At 35.7% G+C, this 17,421-nt stretch overlaps 1 protein-coding gene across 4 annotated transcripts in view; it reads right to left on the bottom strand.

Annotated features, from left to right (window-relative positions):
• Positions 1-722: 722 nt before the first annotated feature.
• CERS5 (ceramide synthase 5) overlaps positions 723-17,421 on the bottom strand; it is a 33,658-nt gene continuing 16,959 nt past the window's right edge. For 3 of the 4 annotated variants that reach the window (XM_070937817.1, XM_070937816.1, XM_070937815.1), the window contains 5 exons: positions 14,038-14,130; positions 11,543-11,671; positions 10,381-10,487; positions 7,479-7,635; positions 723-1,814 (listed from right to left, as the gene is read on the bottom strand). In XM_070937817.1, the coding sequence (XP_070793918.1) occupies positions 1,665-1,814; positions 7,479-7,635; positions 10,381-10,487; positions 11,543-11,671; positions 14,038-14,130 (636 nt within the window). In that variant the 3' untranslated portion in view covers positions 723-1,664. Of the gene's footprint in view, positions 1,815-4,781; positions 4,876-7,478; positions 7,636-10,380; positions 10,488-11,542; positions 11,672-14,037; positions 14,131-17,421 lie in introns of all 4 variants that reach the window. The other variant, XM_070937814.1, reaches the window with a different exon arrangement.

Below are 17,421 nucleotides of genomic sequence, written 5' to 3'. Positions count from 1 at the left end.
ATGGGAATTTCAACTTGTGTTGAAAAAGTGAAAATATCTGTATGATTGTACACTCATTTGATTCTTCGCTCTCAAGTTTCTCTCAATCCTACAATAGAAACTGAAGCAACTATTAAAAGATTTATTTACAGATAAATTACAATGTTATTTCTTTCTGGCCTTAAAAAAAACCCCTCTCAAATAGAATCAACTCATTAGACCAGAGTAAGGTTTTCATTCTTACCAACTTCCTGTCCCAATTTTAAAACAATGTCTGTATCTCACATCTCAAACAAGTTGTTTCTTCTGGCATAGGAAATAGTTTAAGTAGCTCTTGAGAGATGTGAATTTCTTGGATGATTTATTCCCTAACCGTTCTTTAGCTGATTATAGCTAAATCCTTCTATTCCATCAGTCCTTTAAATCTACATGCTACCTAGCATGCAAATGGTTTTGCTATCCATTTCCATTGCACCAGAATAAAAATAAAAAGTAATGAATAAAATTATATTTAAAGAGTCTGAGAACCAATATAGGATCATCATCCACAGCAGCAAAAGACCATGGAGTTAGATCAGCAATCATATCTACTGAGACACTAACATGAGCTATTTGTTTTGCAAAGTCAAAATGATAGTTCTTTTTCATCACTGAATCTTAACAACAGCAAGCAATGTTATGTTAAAGCTACAGTGAAAATTACCTTTCTCAATAAAACAAAATCCATAGATCCTATTCATCAAGGATTTTTTAATCACAGAGTAAACAATAATATAAAATGATGATAATTCAGGGGATTTCCAAAGCCCAAGTCCTATCAACACTTCCCCATCTTCCATCTCCTTTGAAGTACCATTGAATAAAAGGCAAGTGAGGGCAGGAAACCCATCCAGTCCCTGTGAGACAGCCACTGCATCCCAGGTGTATCACATAAGATTGAGGTTCATCCAGGATATCACTTTTCTTCTGAAAACATGGGTATGTTCACAACTTTATGGGACAATCAGCAACAAACACTGGTCATATCCCTATCTATAATCCTATCACTGAAAACTACTCATCTCGTTTTGTAATTTTTAAATGAACTCAAATCCAGAATTGGTACGAAAAGCAGGATTGTGTAGGAAATCACAATGAAGACTTTGGAGATGCTGCACCACTCAAAGAAAATAAGAAATGCCAGCTTCATCTTTCTTATCACTCAGTAAGATGACACGAGGAAAAAAAAAATATTTGCCATTGATATGCCATGCACTAATAAGCAAACCCTTCACTCTGTACCACAACCCCTAGGTTGTTTAGATGTAGCCCAGTAGGTCCTAAAAGAAATATGGACTGATAGATTGTTGTCCAAAAATCCTGGAATGCCATAAAGCAGATAGAACCTGTTGGTGATCAAGCTTAACAAAAACAAAAAACTGAAGCCTACTCTCTTTCCTCTTCTCTTACATATTTCAACAAACATTAAATACAAAATGGCTTATTTTCTTTAAACGTTAAAGTCGAAAAAGGTTTTGCACTAGTAAACCGCTTCTTCATCCTGTGCAAAACTGCCTGTGCTGTCCTGTTTCAGATTTGCTGGAGGATTTGGGAGTGGTGAGGCAGTTGATTAAAAATTTCTTGTAACTGGGCATTTCTAGATATTTGAATCAAATCTCTGGATTGTGGGGCAGCTGTCCCTTTTTTTACTCTTCTGCCCATTGGTCAGTAGTTACATGGCCATTGATCCGATTGCGATCATTGTTTGAAGTGTTAATAATTCCTTTTTTGTTGTTTGAAGTCACATCATCATCTTCAGAGCTGCTCTCCACATCACTGCGCTCATCTTTTGATACCTGATAAAAAGAAGCAGAAGTATATCATAAATAAGAACTTAAAAAAATAATTAAAACAAGCACAAATACAGTAGATGTTTGTTCTTTAAATGGTATGGTTTAGACATTTAATTATGGAACTAAAGAATTTAAGAAAAAAACCAGCACCAGGAAACTGGACGGCCTCAGAAATAAGCTTTCTTTGAGAGCAAGGTTTGCTCAAAAAACAATGATTTTTTTTTGAGGGTGGCAGAATCATAGATATACATTCTAGTTTTAGATCATTCTATTATAGTAAACAGAGCAGATAGCATTAATTATATATTAAATTCTGTACAGGAATACATTTTAATAACTTTTTTTTGGCCTTTTCTCTTTCAAGGACAAAATAGATAACAATCAAAAACTTAATATACTACTAATAAATGTACTACTAATAAAAATAGCCTTAAAATCTAAATAGATTTAATGTTCTTAAGAATATTTAAAGTATCTTTAAAATAGCTGATGATAGTAAGATTAAAGAAGTCGGATTGATCTGCCTAAAATATGGTGTTCCATAACCTGCCTGACAAAACATCTCAGATGACAGAGAGGATCCTCCGTAATTTATCTTGAAAAAAAGCAGTATCATAAGAGAAGATAGGTAATTCCCAACCATTACTCTGATTTGAACTCCTCTTTCACCGTAAGGTATTCAAGCAAAGTATTGAAAAAAATAGCCCATCTCCTTACCCTTTTATCTTTTCCCATTTTTATATTAAGCAAAAATCAATGAAATAATCATGGGGACCCCAGACAATGTTGCTACAAAATAATCAGATACAAAGCAAATGAGAAAAGATTGGCCTGAAACAGAGAACACATCTCAGCTTGCAATACAAAAGAAGCAAGTAGTTGTAGAATAATTAACAGTTGAAGAATTTGTTAAAGACAGCCTAGAACTACAGAAAAATATCTGATAGTATTTCTATATTTATTATATTTATATTATCAGAATACCCTGGAGTACAATTTTTTATTAGGTATACATGATCAGTTCATTCTGAACTGAATGCATTAAATAGGGAAAGGAAAAAGAACTGAACATATCCACCAAATTTAATTTAAAGCTGAACAGAAATATTCTGCAATAAATTCACAGCTGTCAAATTCACAAATCTGAAAATAATTTACATGATAGGATACATTTAGCAAGATCAGCTCCTGTCTGATCTTGGTGATGAAGTTGTCTTTCCTTCTAATTCTCACTATAATATCACTTTAATAATTAGTTTATCTCAAAGAAATTGCAAAAATGTGAATAACTGAGAGAGTTAAGATAAACTATAATGCAACAATATTTTGACATAATAAAGATAATCACAATAAAGAGATCAAAGGAGACATCTAAACTGAAATGGAAACATCCTGAATAGAATACATACATAGGAACATTATGCATGCCATTTATTTTCCTGAATATCATCTTCTATGAATGAATTTTGATAGTCCCTATTGAGAATGGTACCATACGATGTAAGAAAATATAATCTGATAACAAAATTATGTCAGTTGTATCAAACATTGGAGGAAACAGGCTTTACATTCCAAATTACTCAAACTGATCCAAATATAGCAATGTTTCCCAGTATAGTAATTCAGAAGTGATTCTATTGCACTGCTACAGTTACATCACTTTAGTAAACAAAAAGTTGACTGAAAATGTTTTATTAGAAACTACAGTAACAGCAAAAGTAATTATTGCCATAACTTTGAATTTTGTAATTACTAATGTATGAATGGATGAGGAAGGTTTTGACATTAGCAGAAATGGACCAGCTGACTGAGTGATACTGGAATGCCTATCAAAATCTTATTTTGACTGAAAGAGGGAAAGAATCAGAATTCCATAAAGCTCAAAGGTTTAGCAGTTTGGCTTGCCACAAGGTGGCAATATATTACTACTGAAAGAAAAGGAAAAGCATTAATTGAGATTAATAAGCAAGGCTGAACTGCTAAAATCCTAAAGAGCAACAATGATTTTATATTATCATTTGAACACTTGCCAAGGGCAGGTATACCTCTGATTTAGCAAGGCTAAGAAGGGTAGGATGTGTTCAGACTAGCCTCACCCCTGATTACTCTCAGCCAGGTGTATGCACTTTGAACAGCCTAAGCAATGCACATAAAAATCAGAATAAGGCCATACTAGTGGCAAGTTAATGATTGCTAAGGCCAATTGGAGAGAACTACTTTTTAGAGCTGTAAATATCCTGCTCTTGCCTGACATTTCTTGCACAAAAGAAAACAGAAAAAGGTTGTGATCTATTCTTAATTTATGAATATTGTTTTCCTGAAGCAGCTGTAAGAAAACTACTGGGAAATGTTTTAAAAAGCACTTATATTCTGGATTTCTGTGCCAATTCCAATTATACGTTGTCCCAATTTTAACTTTTAAATACCATGTTCTCTTGTCCTATGTGCTTAGGGCATCGTGACAGGTTCCCTCACCTCCGTATATCATCAGGAGGAGACTTGGAATTGTGGGCCCTATACAACACCTATTTGCTAAAATATCATCTTAATTTTCCCAAGATGAGCAAAAGTATTATTTTGAGAAGCAATGAGATGACCAGGATTTTATATTTTGCACATTGTAATTTTTCATCATAAAGCTTATGTGATCTAAAATAAAATATTTTAACATGTTATTGTGTCTGGCCTTCCTAATTTACTTTAAAAAGAAAAGATTTATTAAATAAAAATAACTTTAAGATGAATAGTGGTTACAGAGATGAATAATACTGAAGATTATAACTTCCTACTCTAAGCTTTGATTTTCCTGCAAGCAGCTTTCAGAATATAAAAGAGATGTGTGAAGCAGTTTCCACTTGACATTAGGCAGATCTGAGATTTAAATTTGGGATGATAGCATTTAAAGCCCAGGAAGGGGGGGGAGACAGCCCTCCCCCTTTCCCTTACAACTGTAGCGGAGATGGCACTTACATAAAAAAGAAGAGATACAGCTTCAGTCTGGTACAGAGAAAAGGAATGAGAGAGGATGGAGATTACAGGGAAGAGTCCATTCCTGACTAGGAACCTGATCAGGAGAAAAAACCAAAGAGAAGAGACCCCCCCAACTTGGAAATTATTTGTAGCCATTCAGCAGAAATACATACATACGCTTTTAAATTAGTAACTATGAAATAAAATTAGAGAAAGCAAAATAGGAAGATACAAACAGAAAATGAGGATAATTTGAATACACAGTACAGGAAAAATCACCCATACATAAAAAAAATGTTCTTTTGAAAAATAAATGAATAATACTGGAATAGAATTATATGTATTTGTAAAATATTGGTTTCTGAGACTCCAGTTCAATACTCTAATCATAAATCATTTAGATTCCTGTATTTAATGATGAATTCAATGATTGTAAATTGTACAATCCCTTTCCTATATTACAAAAAATCCCTCTCCTACATTGTATCAGATGCTTAAAGCTTTTTTTACGGCATGTATAGCTAAACCACCTCTCTACTGTATCAGGAGACTTGATGTACAAAACCCCATTGTCCCTGTTCTCACTTATTGATCTCAGGAGAAAAGAAGTAAAACTACATTGTCTCAAGGAGCTATCTCCAAAGCAAGCAATTTTACAGGTTAAAGATTTCAAGAATCTCATTTTTAACAGCAACATTGCAGACACAGATCTGAAATAGTCACTATACAAAGGGAAAAAGGGTTCAGTAGCAAAATATTTTGGTTTGTTTATCAGAAACTTTATTTCCCTCTTGTATTCAGACGTAAACAAAGTGTGATTTAGATATTCTCAAGGCACATATTCCTGAGAGATTATCTTGAAATGTGAAATGTAATTTTTGCATGTGGTTCTTACATAATGCTTCAATAAACTGCACTGTGATTATTACTGAGATAATATTTCTCTCTTCTTGTGAAAGCTTTTGAAAAATATTTTCTTTTCCTTGTACACTAGCAGTTATGGTCCTAACCATGTCTCATCAGCAAGTAGATGAAGTTTTCAAATTAACTCTAAATCTCTTCATTTTTTAATAATTAGAAGCATGAAAGAGAATAATTAATCTGGAATAATTCTTTTCATATAAGAGCAAAAACTTCGCAAAAGATAAACATGCATTGTGACTTTTCAATGAGAGTCCCCTCCCCTCCCCCGACAATATAAAATCTGAATTTAGGACATTTTTGCTATGTAATCACCATTTTTAAAAAATTAGATCATGGCAGTCATCTGGCATGATAGCAATAGCACTTAGACTTATATACTGCTTCACAATGCTTTACAGCCCTCTCTATGCTGTTTACAGAGTCAGCATATCGGCTCCAACAATCTGGGTCTCCATTTTACCGACCTCGGAAGGATGGAAGTTTGAGTCAACCTTGAGCTGGTCAGGATCAAACTCCTGGAGTGAGCAGTAAGTTAGCCTGCAGTACTGCATTCTAACCATTTCGCCACCACGGCTCTACATGATGTCCCATGTATGATTTCACAATATTTGACACCTTGGGAGCTTGTTTTTCATAATTATTATTTTAAAAGCTTGGTTTGAAAATATGTAAGAATCCAAAAGGGAAGGGGAAATTGATAAGCATTGTTTCCAAACAAAAGACATAGCTTCAGTTACTCACATAACCCAGCATGGGTTTGTAACTCTCTTTCTATCAGTGCAACTTGTTCGAGCAGGTACTCCAATTACATAAGCTTGCCTTACATTAATTCAACTTTACACAGACCTCTAAGCACAAGCACAAGCAGAAGTGGCATCTTTCCCTGTCCAAGGAGTGACCACTAGGATTGCATTTCAAAAAATGGAACTGAGAGAATGTAGCAAGGAGTTCAGGGATAGCTGAAGGAGTCTCATCCCCCTTCATGTGAAGCTGGCCATAGCCTGTATCTGGTGGGCTTGGCCCAGAATAGGAATAAAAATATCACCAGTTATTCTTTTACACAATGTTTGGAGGGCAGCTCATTCAATTCCAGATTATTTTTTAAAAATGAATTACTCAATACTTCCAGAGTGAAATAGTTTAATAAGCAAGTGCCTATAAATTGTATATGTTATTCATATTTCATAATAAATTAATCCATGAGGAATCCTTCCCCACTGTCATACCCTTGACACCACTTATTTCTACCTTTCCTGCCCCCATTTCCTTTCCCAGTACAATAAAGAACTGTGAAAAACCAGGTATTTTTAATAAACTCAGCTTGAGTCCTACATACATGACTAAATGGCATGAAAAACTGATCTGATTTGCAAAGTAGTCTAGATGACAAAATCTATCTGACCTTGATGATCTCAAAAAACAAATAAACATACAAGCCCTAAGCAGGGTTGAACCTTGTTTACACTTGGATGAAAGACTATTAGGAAATCTCAATGCTAAAGGCTAATATGGGAAGTTGGAAAAAAAATGGAAGAAAGCTGTGGCAGACCATTTCCATTGTGTTGTCAAGGAAACAATATTAATGAGCCGAAGTATTTATTAGAGTCAAGTTTGTCTGAAATAATCTTTGATGAGTATTACAGTACAGTATGTAACTAATGTATGCATTACAGTATAATTTAGGATGGAAACCTTCAATGAGGTGGCAACCCTCTTTCTTCAGAGTGATTGACTCAAAAGACATTGTGAAGTAATGAAATTAGTCATGCATACCTTTCCTCGTGCCATAGCTTTGTAGGCAATGCGAATGATGAAGTAGGACCAGATAATATGTAATACTTGTATTGTTAAGAGAAGGCTATTGAATAACCACCAGGATGGGTAGGGGCCAATTAGTTCCCAGCTTTCAAACATTGTAGTATTCAGTATCCTAGAAATCAAACAAGAAGAGGTTTGCATTCATTGTCTTATTCTGAACTTTAAAAAGACCCAAATTTTAGACCGGAAACTGGTTATCTAAATCAGCGGAAACTTCTCTCCCATTACACTCCCCCCACCCCGCCACAAAGAGTGAAAATGCCTCAAATCTCTTGAGTGCTGAAATAACAGCAGGTAACTGTGAAGAGATAGAAGTTTTCTCTCCGTTTTGTTTTTCACAGTAATCTGGTGAATTGCTTACCAATTCCTTAGATGAGAACAGGGAAAATGGTCTGTTTTATTTCGTTAAATGATTTTCAGGATTTGGAAGATATAAGTCTCACAGAATTAGAAAAGTTGCTTACGATAGGTGACTATACAAATTTTTCAAATAAATAAATAAATAAAAATGCATGATCAACCTATAATAGACTTTCCGCTGCCCAGATAGCTTCAAAAAGAGCCACATAGAAAGTTGAAAAAAAAAAGCTAATGAAAAGCTTACTTTTGTAGAGGGAGCTCATGAGACTTGGCAGCTCCTCTCCTGCCAGTCTTCATTAGCTACGTTGTTTTTTTTTTTTTGAGGACAGACCTCTTTGCCAGAAGAGGGAAACATTAGCTCATTCTTTGCAATCTAAGAAGTACAATATGGTATTGCAAAATACATAGCAAAGGAACAGCAGAGCTACTTCCCAGTGTAAACTAAGAGAAATGGACTCCATTAGGAAATCAGGGGATTAAAATAAGGTTCCTGGGAGGCCTAGTGCAGGCCCAGGCCCAGAGTTCAGCACTGCCCCAGTTCATACATTGCTGTTCTTATATAATATGGAGGGCATGTAGCACCATCCCAGAGTGGGCACCATTTCAGTGTGGCCACAATTCATTCCCTAAATGGCGCCTGTTTCTAAGACAGTGCCATGCGGCCTCTGTACTGTATCCAGAGGCAGATCAACTGCTTCCCAAAGATCTATGGAAAAAATAAGTGGACTGAGCCATGATGGGGGTGGATGGGGAAGAGAGCATGGGACCCAGCAGGGTAGGAAACAAGCCCAAGGCCTATGGCTACCCAGCGGTGCAGGATTTGGGGGTGGGTGGGGGGTGTAGATGGGGAATTGCTAGATCATGCCTGTAGTCAGTTGTAAAAGTGGGCAGATTGCCAGAATTTTGTTCATATGACCTTCGGGCAGATGTCATAGGTCCTTTCATTTAGCACCTTCATAATTTTGAATGGTCGCTAAATGAATGGTCATAAGTTGAGAATTACCTGTAAAACTATTACTAAGAACAAGGACAAAAGTACACATTCATCTTCTAAAATCTGATAACTGGCTAACATTCCAGCTATAATCAACAATAGAAAATCCATCAGATTAGTAACTGAAACATCTGTCTCGTGGGGTCAGCTAAGGACATGGATTCTATATCTATTGATGAGCTCATAATCATTAAGGATTTAATTATTTGTTAAATTCACAGAAGGCACTAATTCTCTTTTTACCAGAAAATGTACTGGAGCTACTACCAAGTTCCAAAACTTACTGGCCCATTTTCCTGACTCTTTTTACTCAGAATGATATCCCAGCAACATAAGCATCACTGAACTTTAGGATAACCATGAAACTACAAAACCAATGAGACTGGACAAGTGATAAAAGAGGAAAAGTCTCATCAGGCCTTTTGGAGTGACTCTACAGCCTGAGGTGATTCATAGCAAGCCTCATAAGGAAAAATGTGTCTTTTTACCTTTGGCTCACAAATTATAGGGATTCCTGTAAGAATTAATCAAGGCCAAGTGGGATTCTTGAAAACAATACAGTAAAAAATCAGGAAGAAATCAACAAACCATATTCAATTAATTCAGGAATTAGTAACCTTCACCGATCCCACATGACCCTGGGTAATAGTATAAAGCTATTATAATTTTCTGTAAATGATGAAAAGATAATATTAGTAATGTTTATGATATGTGGAATAAGGAATTGGAATATTTAGTTCCAAAATCAATGGGTGTCAGTTTTAAAAAATGTAAAATAGGACTTCTTGTGACTAAGACTTAAAATCAATTTCTCAAAAAACTTTCTGTTTATTGGACTCCTCAAATATGTTTTTTTAAAGTGAGTTTCTGTTTTGGCTCTGTAAGATATTTGACAACTTTTGACCCACATGATTTGGCCATGTTCTTCCATGACTCTCTTCTGATCCTAAATCAATATATGTTTGCCTGTATGTATGTACAATAAACCCCCGGGGAGGGGGGGGATATAGTAGTTATATATGTGATGCTGAATTATGCTCCAAAATTCAACGTTTGGATTTATCAAGCCTAGGGTTCAATAAAGAGAATTATCATATTTAGACGGAAAAAATTTTACACTGATGTTAAAGACTGAAGTTAAGAGATATATTCTTGATTAATGTTTGAAATGTTTTTATATTTGAAAACTGAGAAGACAACTTTCTATACAGCTTTGATTTAGTATTATTAATTTTATTAATATTTTATTAATATTTTATGGATTTTTATATATTTTCCCTTAAAATTTAGTTTATTTTCAGAATCATTAAGTATAATTTTAATTGAACCATTATTGACATATTTTTCTGTTTGTTACATTTCACAAATAAAAATGATATAGTTAAATTACCTGTATACTATTTCTACCTCTGAGAACACTGCACTATTAAGTCTCCACCAAACCACTTCCTGGATCTTTCCAATGTATATAATTTACAGCTGGGCGTCCCTCATCATACTTACCAAATAGGAAAAATCCCCAAGCGGGTAATAAGAAACACCACACCAAATAATACAAAGGTGGCATCACAGAGTCGCTGATACTTCGCATAGTTGAACAATTTTGCAAGCTTGGAAAAACAGAAAGCATTAAAACAACTCTAGCTGCCCATCTAACAAAATTATCATCTAGAAAAACAGATTCTACTGACTCGGTATCTTTTTTTTTAAAGAGAAAAAGTAACTGTGAATCTGATTTTCTTCAGAAAAAAATACAAAATAGCCCAATATTCTTTATTTTCAAAATACAAGTTCAGAATAGAAAACAACTATGGCAAAGATCAAGATCCCTCAAATAACACCCTCTCAAATTGAGAAGTTTCAGGCCTGGTGTTATCCAGCAATATCAGTCAGCATTAGTTACTAGTACAGGCAAGCCTTGTTTAGCAACTGTAATTGGGACTGGCAACTTGGTCATTAAGTGAAAGCATGACTGTGCTTATCATTTAACTCAGCTTTCTTTTGCTTTACAGACCTGCAAAGGCCATAAATGTGAGGACTGGTTGTCAAATTGCCTTTTCATCACTGCAAACAGCTGTTAAATGAAGCAGTGGCTAAATGAGGACTACCTGTAGTGACAGTATATATTCCAAACAAATGCTCCTTACGTATTAAAGTGTTTGCCGTTAATAGACCTTTGGATGAAGGGTCATCCAAGCATGTTTAGATGATTATCTATTTGCATCCCACCTTTATTCTTTTTAAAACAACCCAAAGCGATGAACATATCCAACACATCTTCCTCCTATTTTCCCCATAACAACCACCCTGGTGAGATGGGTTGGACTGAGAGAGAGTGACTAGCCCAAGGTCACCCAGCTGGCCTTCATGGCTAAAGTAGCACTTGAACTCATGATCTCCGGTTTTGTAGCCCTAGTGGTGTCTTAACTACTAGGCCATTCACAAATGATTTCTAAAGGGCGCTGGTTTTAAGAAACAGCTGTTGCCTTCAATGGACTACTTACAAATCACCATGCTATGTATACATAGTATAACACATTGTTTTAATCTCTTTTTTTTTTTTTTTTTTTGGTGAGGGGAAAAAAATCCCACAAAAATTAATGGTAAGGAAATCAATACTGTAGACTGAATTATAGTATTAAATAATAAAACCTAGAGTACTCACTTCTAATAATATATCCGCTGAATCATGGAGACATAGGACCAAAGTACCTATTCGCACCATGTGGTTTATGTAGGAGAAGATAATGAGTCCACTAGTAACAACATGATGGACAAACATCATGAAGAAATCCTGAATTTAGAGGAAACAAGATAGAAATAGCTATAACGATCAAGGAATTAATGTACTCTGACAAAAAGAAGCATTCAGAATAACCCAAGTTTGAAAAAGGTTTATGGCCTGCTAACTGCTGGATAGCACAAAAATATACTTTCAAGTTAAGACTAATTACCGAAAGCTGGTTTTCAAATCTTCATTTACTCCATTATGCTCTTAAGAAACTATACTGTTTCCTTCTCAGTGAGGTCTCAACCAGTGGTGAAATGTAAAATTTGTTACTATCGGTTTTGTGGGCGTGGCTTGGGGGGGTGTTAATGTGACTAGGTGGGCATGGCCAACTTTTTTTTTTTAACTTTTAAAAGCATTTTTTCTACAACCTTAAGAGGTTGCAGGAAAAAATGCTTTTAAAAGCCTCTGACGATCAGGCAACTCAGCTAGGATCGTCAGAGGCTTTTAAAAGCATTTTTTTCTACAACTTCTTTGGCCAAGACGATTATGGTGGGATTAACAGCAAAATAAAAATGATTATGCTGGGTTTAACAATAAAAACAAAGATGATTATGCTGGGATTAACAGTAAAAATAAAATGATTATGCTGGGTTTAACAGTAAAATTAAGATGATTATGCTGGGATTAACTGGGTATGACAGCAAAAACAAGGAGGATTATGCTGGGATTAATAATAAAAATGGAATGATTATGCTGGGTTCAACAGTTAAAATAAAGGTGATTGTGCTGGGATTAGCGGTAAAAATAAAATGATTATATTGGGATTTAATAATTAAAATTAGGATGATTATGTTGGAATAAACAGCAATGAAGATGAGTATATTGGGAGTAATAGTTAAAATATTGTTTAAATGCTTATAATAAGTGTAATGATCTATATTTTTAAAATACATTCATCTAAGCAAAAAGGAAAAAAGAAAAACGAAATGTTGTTTGATTAGGATTTAAAGATTTAAGATTTAAATGGGAAAACGGCATTGTCAAATAGACAGAATTTAGGGAAATAATTGAGTAAAATATTAAGTTGAAAATTAAGATTTGTTAGTAATTGTACCAATTTATGACCGGATCAATGCTTCGTTTTGAAAAGATGTATTTTATGTTTTTGTTTTAAAAAAATAAAAAAAAATTCAAAAAAATAATAATTGTTTAATTTTAATTATAAAATTGACCTCATAGGATTTTGCTCCATCCACCTGAAATAGACACAATGAATACATATATTCTTTAAGGTGCCTGAGGCAGGTTCTACAGAAAGGATAAATGACTGATCTGTGGGGGGGAGGGGATGAAGGTATGGGACCTCATAGAGTAGAAAGCAGCCCAAGGCCTGCAGAGACCCACTGGGATGGAGGGCTTCTTATTGCTTATTATATTATGATCCCTGCAGATTGACAAATGCAGTTAATATAACTTCATCACTAATCTTTTTTTTTTTTTAATTTGATTTATATGCCGCCCTTCTCCGGAGACTCAGGGCAGCTTACAATGCATTAAGCAATAGCCTTCATACTTTTGTATATTTATACAAAGTCAGCTTATTGCCCCCACAAACTGGGTCCTCATTTAACTTACCTTAGAAAGGATGGAAGGCTGAGTCAACCTTGAGCCAATTGATGTATATGCTCACACAAAAGCATATACAACGCATAAAATCTAAATGAAACTTAAGATTCAAGACTATCAATACTACCCAAATTATCTATGCATCTCACTGAAAACAAAAATAGTTTCTCTGCTGTAAGGAGTCAGAAAACAATCCTAATCCTAGAATATAATTATTTTCTCTTTATCAAGGCAGTTAGTTTGAAGAGGGTAGCATTTCATTTTATGGGAGAAACTCTCCGGTGGAAGAGCAGTTCTATTGTTCTTCCTTTAAGAGCCCACCAATCTTGCTTGTGGAATTTGTATGAATGTTGGATAGCCTTCCATAAGTTTGTCCTGAAATAAGCATTCAACATTAGAAATTCCTTCTGAAGAAGGAAAGCTGCTCACAACCCTTGCAATTTTAGTAATGCTAAAGAATGAGAAACGCCAATCCTACAACACTCATCTTAAATCAACCTCACTGATTTAAACTTATTGAATATTTCTTTTTTAAAAAATTAAAACATCTACGGTAGCAGACATTTTTCTGAAAAACAATTAAGCAATTTATTTAGTGCTACAGCCAAATACTCCAGATATAACTTTTAGAATTATTGCTTTAGCCAAATTGAGATATTTTAACCGTCTGAATTGTGGTGTAATCTGCTATAGCATTTAATCAAGGACAAACAGTTGTATTTCTATTATTATGGTCAGATTTTTTCAACCCAACTAACTAAAAGGGATTCCTATAGGTGCTTAGAAAAAAACTTGTTTCTTACCTTTCGCTTAATATCAGTAAACTGTGAATACATAAGAGACGAGTAATAAGCCAGTTCGATGACATAATAGTAATAAATGTCAGATGTTATGGGCTGAAAAACAGAAAAATAATCTTGTTTACATGGCTCATCCAACATAGATTGGTCCAGTAGTTAAGCCATTTTTTGCAAAAACAGACCTGTTTTTGGCCTCCCAAACCTCTCATGCGCTGTGTTTTTGCCCTCCCCAGCCCCCAGGAGCACTCTGTAGGCCTCCCAAAACCTCTGCAGGCCCCGTTTTTGTGAAAAATGGGACGCGAAGAGGGGCTGAGAGGCCTGCAGAGTGCTCCTGGGGGCTGGAGAAGGCAAAAATGCGACATGTAGGGGGTTTGGGAGGCCAAAAACGAGCTTGTTTTTGGCCTCCCAAACACCTAATGTGTCACGTTTTTGCCCTCCCCAGCCCCCAGGAGCACTCTGCAGGCCCCGTTTTTGCAAAAAATGGGACGTGAAGAGGGGTTGGGAGGCCTGCAGAGTACTCCTGGGGGCTGGGGAGGGCAAAAACTTTTTTCTCGTTTACCTCTTTGAAATCTTGGTGTGTCTTATACTCCAGTGCGCCTTATAGTCCAAAAAATATGATAATTCAGTATCACATTTACATCTTTAACTACTGCATTTTTCCAGCAGCATGTTAACACACTATGTGCGCAATTATTAGCCAAGCTGTATTTTGGAGGATTACCATAATTTTATTATTGAACAACTACAGTTCTCTCCGTCAATCCAAAATGTTAATAAACCTCAAACCTGAATATTTAAGAAAGTAAAAGTGATGTTATGGCTTTCTTAGGAGAATATCTATGTGTGCACTATTATTGGGCTACTATTAGTGTGCAGAATTATTATGCAACTAAATGAAAAATGAAAATTTTCCCCTATCACTCATTTATTTTCATCTGTTAAAGTGAGAATAATAAACAAACAACTCAAAATTTACAAATAAACACTTCTGACAGTTCAAAAAAATAATAATCAGTGACCAATATAGCCACCCTTCTTTTCAATAACAGTCATAAGCCTTCCATTCATGGAGTCTGTCAGTTTCTTGATCTGTTGATGATCAACTTTTTGTGTAGCAGCAACCACAGCCTTCCAGACACTGTTCAGAGAGGTGTACTGTTTTCCTTCACCTCCCGTTTAAGAAGGGCTCACAAATTCTCAATAGGGTTCAGGTCAGGTAAGGAAGGGGGGCATGTCATTATTCTTTCATCTTTAAGGCCTTTACCGGCTAGCCACGCATTGATGCATACAATGGAGCATTGTCCTGCATAAAAATCATGGTCTTCTTGAAAGATGCAGCCTTTTTCCTGTATCACTGCTTGAAGCAAGTGTCTTCTAAAAACTGGCAGGTTTGGGAGTTGATTTTGAGTCCATCTCCAACCCAAAAAGGTCCATCTTTCATAATACCAGCCCATACCAGTACCCCACTTCCACCTTGCTGGCATCTGAATCAAAGTAGAGCTCTGTGCCCATTACTGATCCATTTGGTCTGTCAAGAGTCAACCTCATCAAATCAGTCCATAAAACCTTTGAAAAATCTGTCTTCAGATATTTTTTGGCCCAGTCTTGCCGTTTCAACTTATGTGTCTTGTTCAGTGGTAGTTGGATTCCAGCCTTCCTTACCTTGGCCATGTCTCTGAGCACTGAACACCTTGTACTTCTGGGCACTTCAGGTAGGTTGCAGTTCTGAAATATGACAGCACTGGAGGATAATGGGTTCCTGGTTGCTTCACGTTTGATTCTTCTCAAATCTTTGGCAGTTAAGGTGCGTCTTTTTTTCTCAACACATTTCTTGCAACCCCGATGACTATTTGCAACAAAATGTTTGATAGTTCTGTGATCACGCCCAAATATCTTAGCAATTTCAAAAGTGTTGCATCTCTCTGAAAGACATTTTACAATTTTTGACTTTTCAGAGTCCGTTAAATCTCTTCTTTAGCCCATTTCGCCTGAGGAAAAAAAGCTGCCTAATGATTATACACACCTTGATATAGGATGTTGATCTCCTTAGGACACACTCTCCCTTATTACACAAATACACATCTCCTGATCTACTTATATCCACTAAAACGGCCTCCCACCCACCCATCCCAGAGGCCAGAAATGGCCCATTTGCCAACTTCCGGTGGGACCGGAAGGCCTGTTTTTTGCTGTCCCTAGCCTCCAGAGCCTCTCTTCGAGTCCAGAAGTTGGCAACCGGGCCGTTTCTGGCCTCCGGAAAGGTGGGGAAGGCCATTTTTGCCCTCCCCCCTCCTGGCACGCGATGGCAAAAAGGTTAGCCATCACTGCACTAAGCATTTAAGTTTATACAGCTTGGAAGTGGAAAATATGCATACAAAGATGATATGGTCAAAATACTCACTTGCCAAATAATTGTGCAAAAGGTGTATAACATAACATAAAACCAAAAAGAAGCTGTGGCTGGACAACAATGAATCGTGTTAAGTTAAAGAGGTCTCAAATTTCTTACAGTGACAATACAATCCTCCCCTCAAAATAATAATAATCTGCATTTGTTGCCACTTTTAAATTTTTTCTAAAATTAGAAGACAGAGCAATTAATTTCAACATGGTCTAGATTTAAAGATATATTTCAGGGTTGAATTAATCTTCTGTTGAGACGACATGGATCTCCTTCCCCTCCTTTCATTATAGATGGTCCTTGGCAACTCCATTACAAAGAAATGCAGTCATAAAGTGCCAAATTACAGCAGCATTTGCAGCAGTTGCAGTTATTAAGCAAATCACAGAAAGCTATTAAACTTTGCAATGTCAAAGTTAATTTGCGATTATTTGCGATTGCGTGCTGTCTTTCTCTTGACTTTGCTTGTCGAAAATCAGCAGTGAAGATTGCAAATGGCATACGTGTGTCCATAAGACACTGTTACCCATCACAATTGCCACCCTATTGCCAAGCTCTCCAATTGTGATCACATCATCGTGAAGATGCGGCAATGGCTGTTAGTCTCCTTGTTCAACAGGATCATATTGTCGGTCACTGAACAAATGGTTGTTAGCTGAGGACTACCATACATGGAGTTACTTTTTCTTCATTTATGCTCTGTTTAACCACCATAATGTATGTCACTTTTTCACTATAGAATCATTGATGTACCTTTATTTTTTGTGTTGTTACAGTTCATTAATTAAAAAATGAAGTAATTAAAAAGATATATTGAGCCAAGGATTTACTGTCATGATTAATATAATAAGCCATATGTATTTTAAAATCAAATATGTCCAAATTAATGTGTCCAAGTTATTGTATGTATTGTATGGTGTATTGTAATTACTTCATGACATCCTACTTAATGGAGTAGCAGCAACCACAGGTCTTACAAAGGAATA

This window comes from Pituophis catenifer, unplaced genomic scaffold, assembly GCF_029215685.1.
Source record: "Pituophis catenifer annectens isolate HBS135680 unplaced genomic scaffold, rPitCat1.0.hap2 SCAF_2, whole genome shotgun sequence".
Lineage (NCBI taxonomy): Eukaryota > Metazoa > Chordata > Lepidosauria > Squamata > Colubridae > Pituophis > Pituophis catenifer.
Note: the sequence above shows the minus strand (reverse complement) of the source record. Positions and strands in the feature narration are given on the sequence as shown.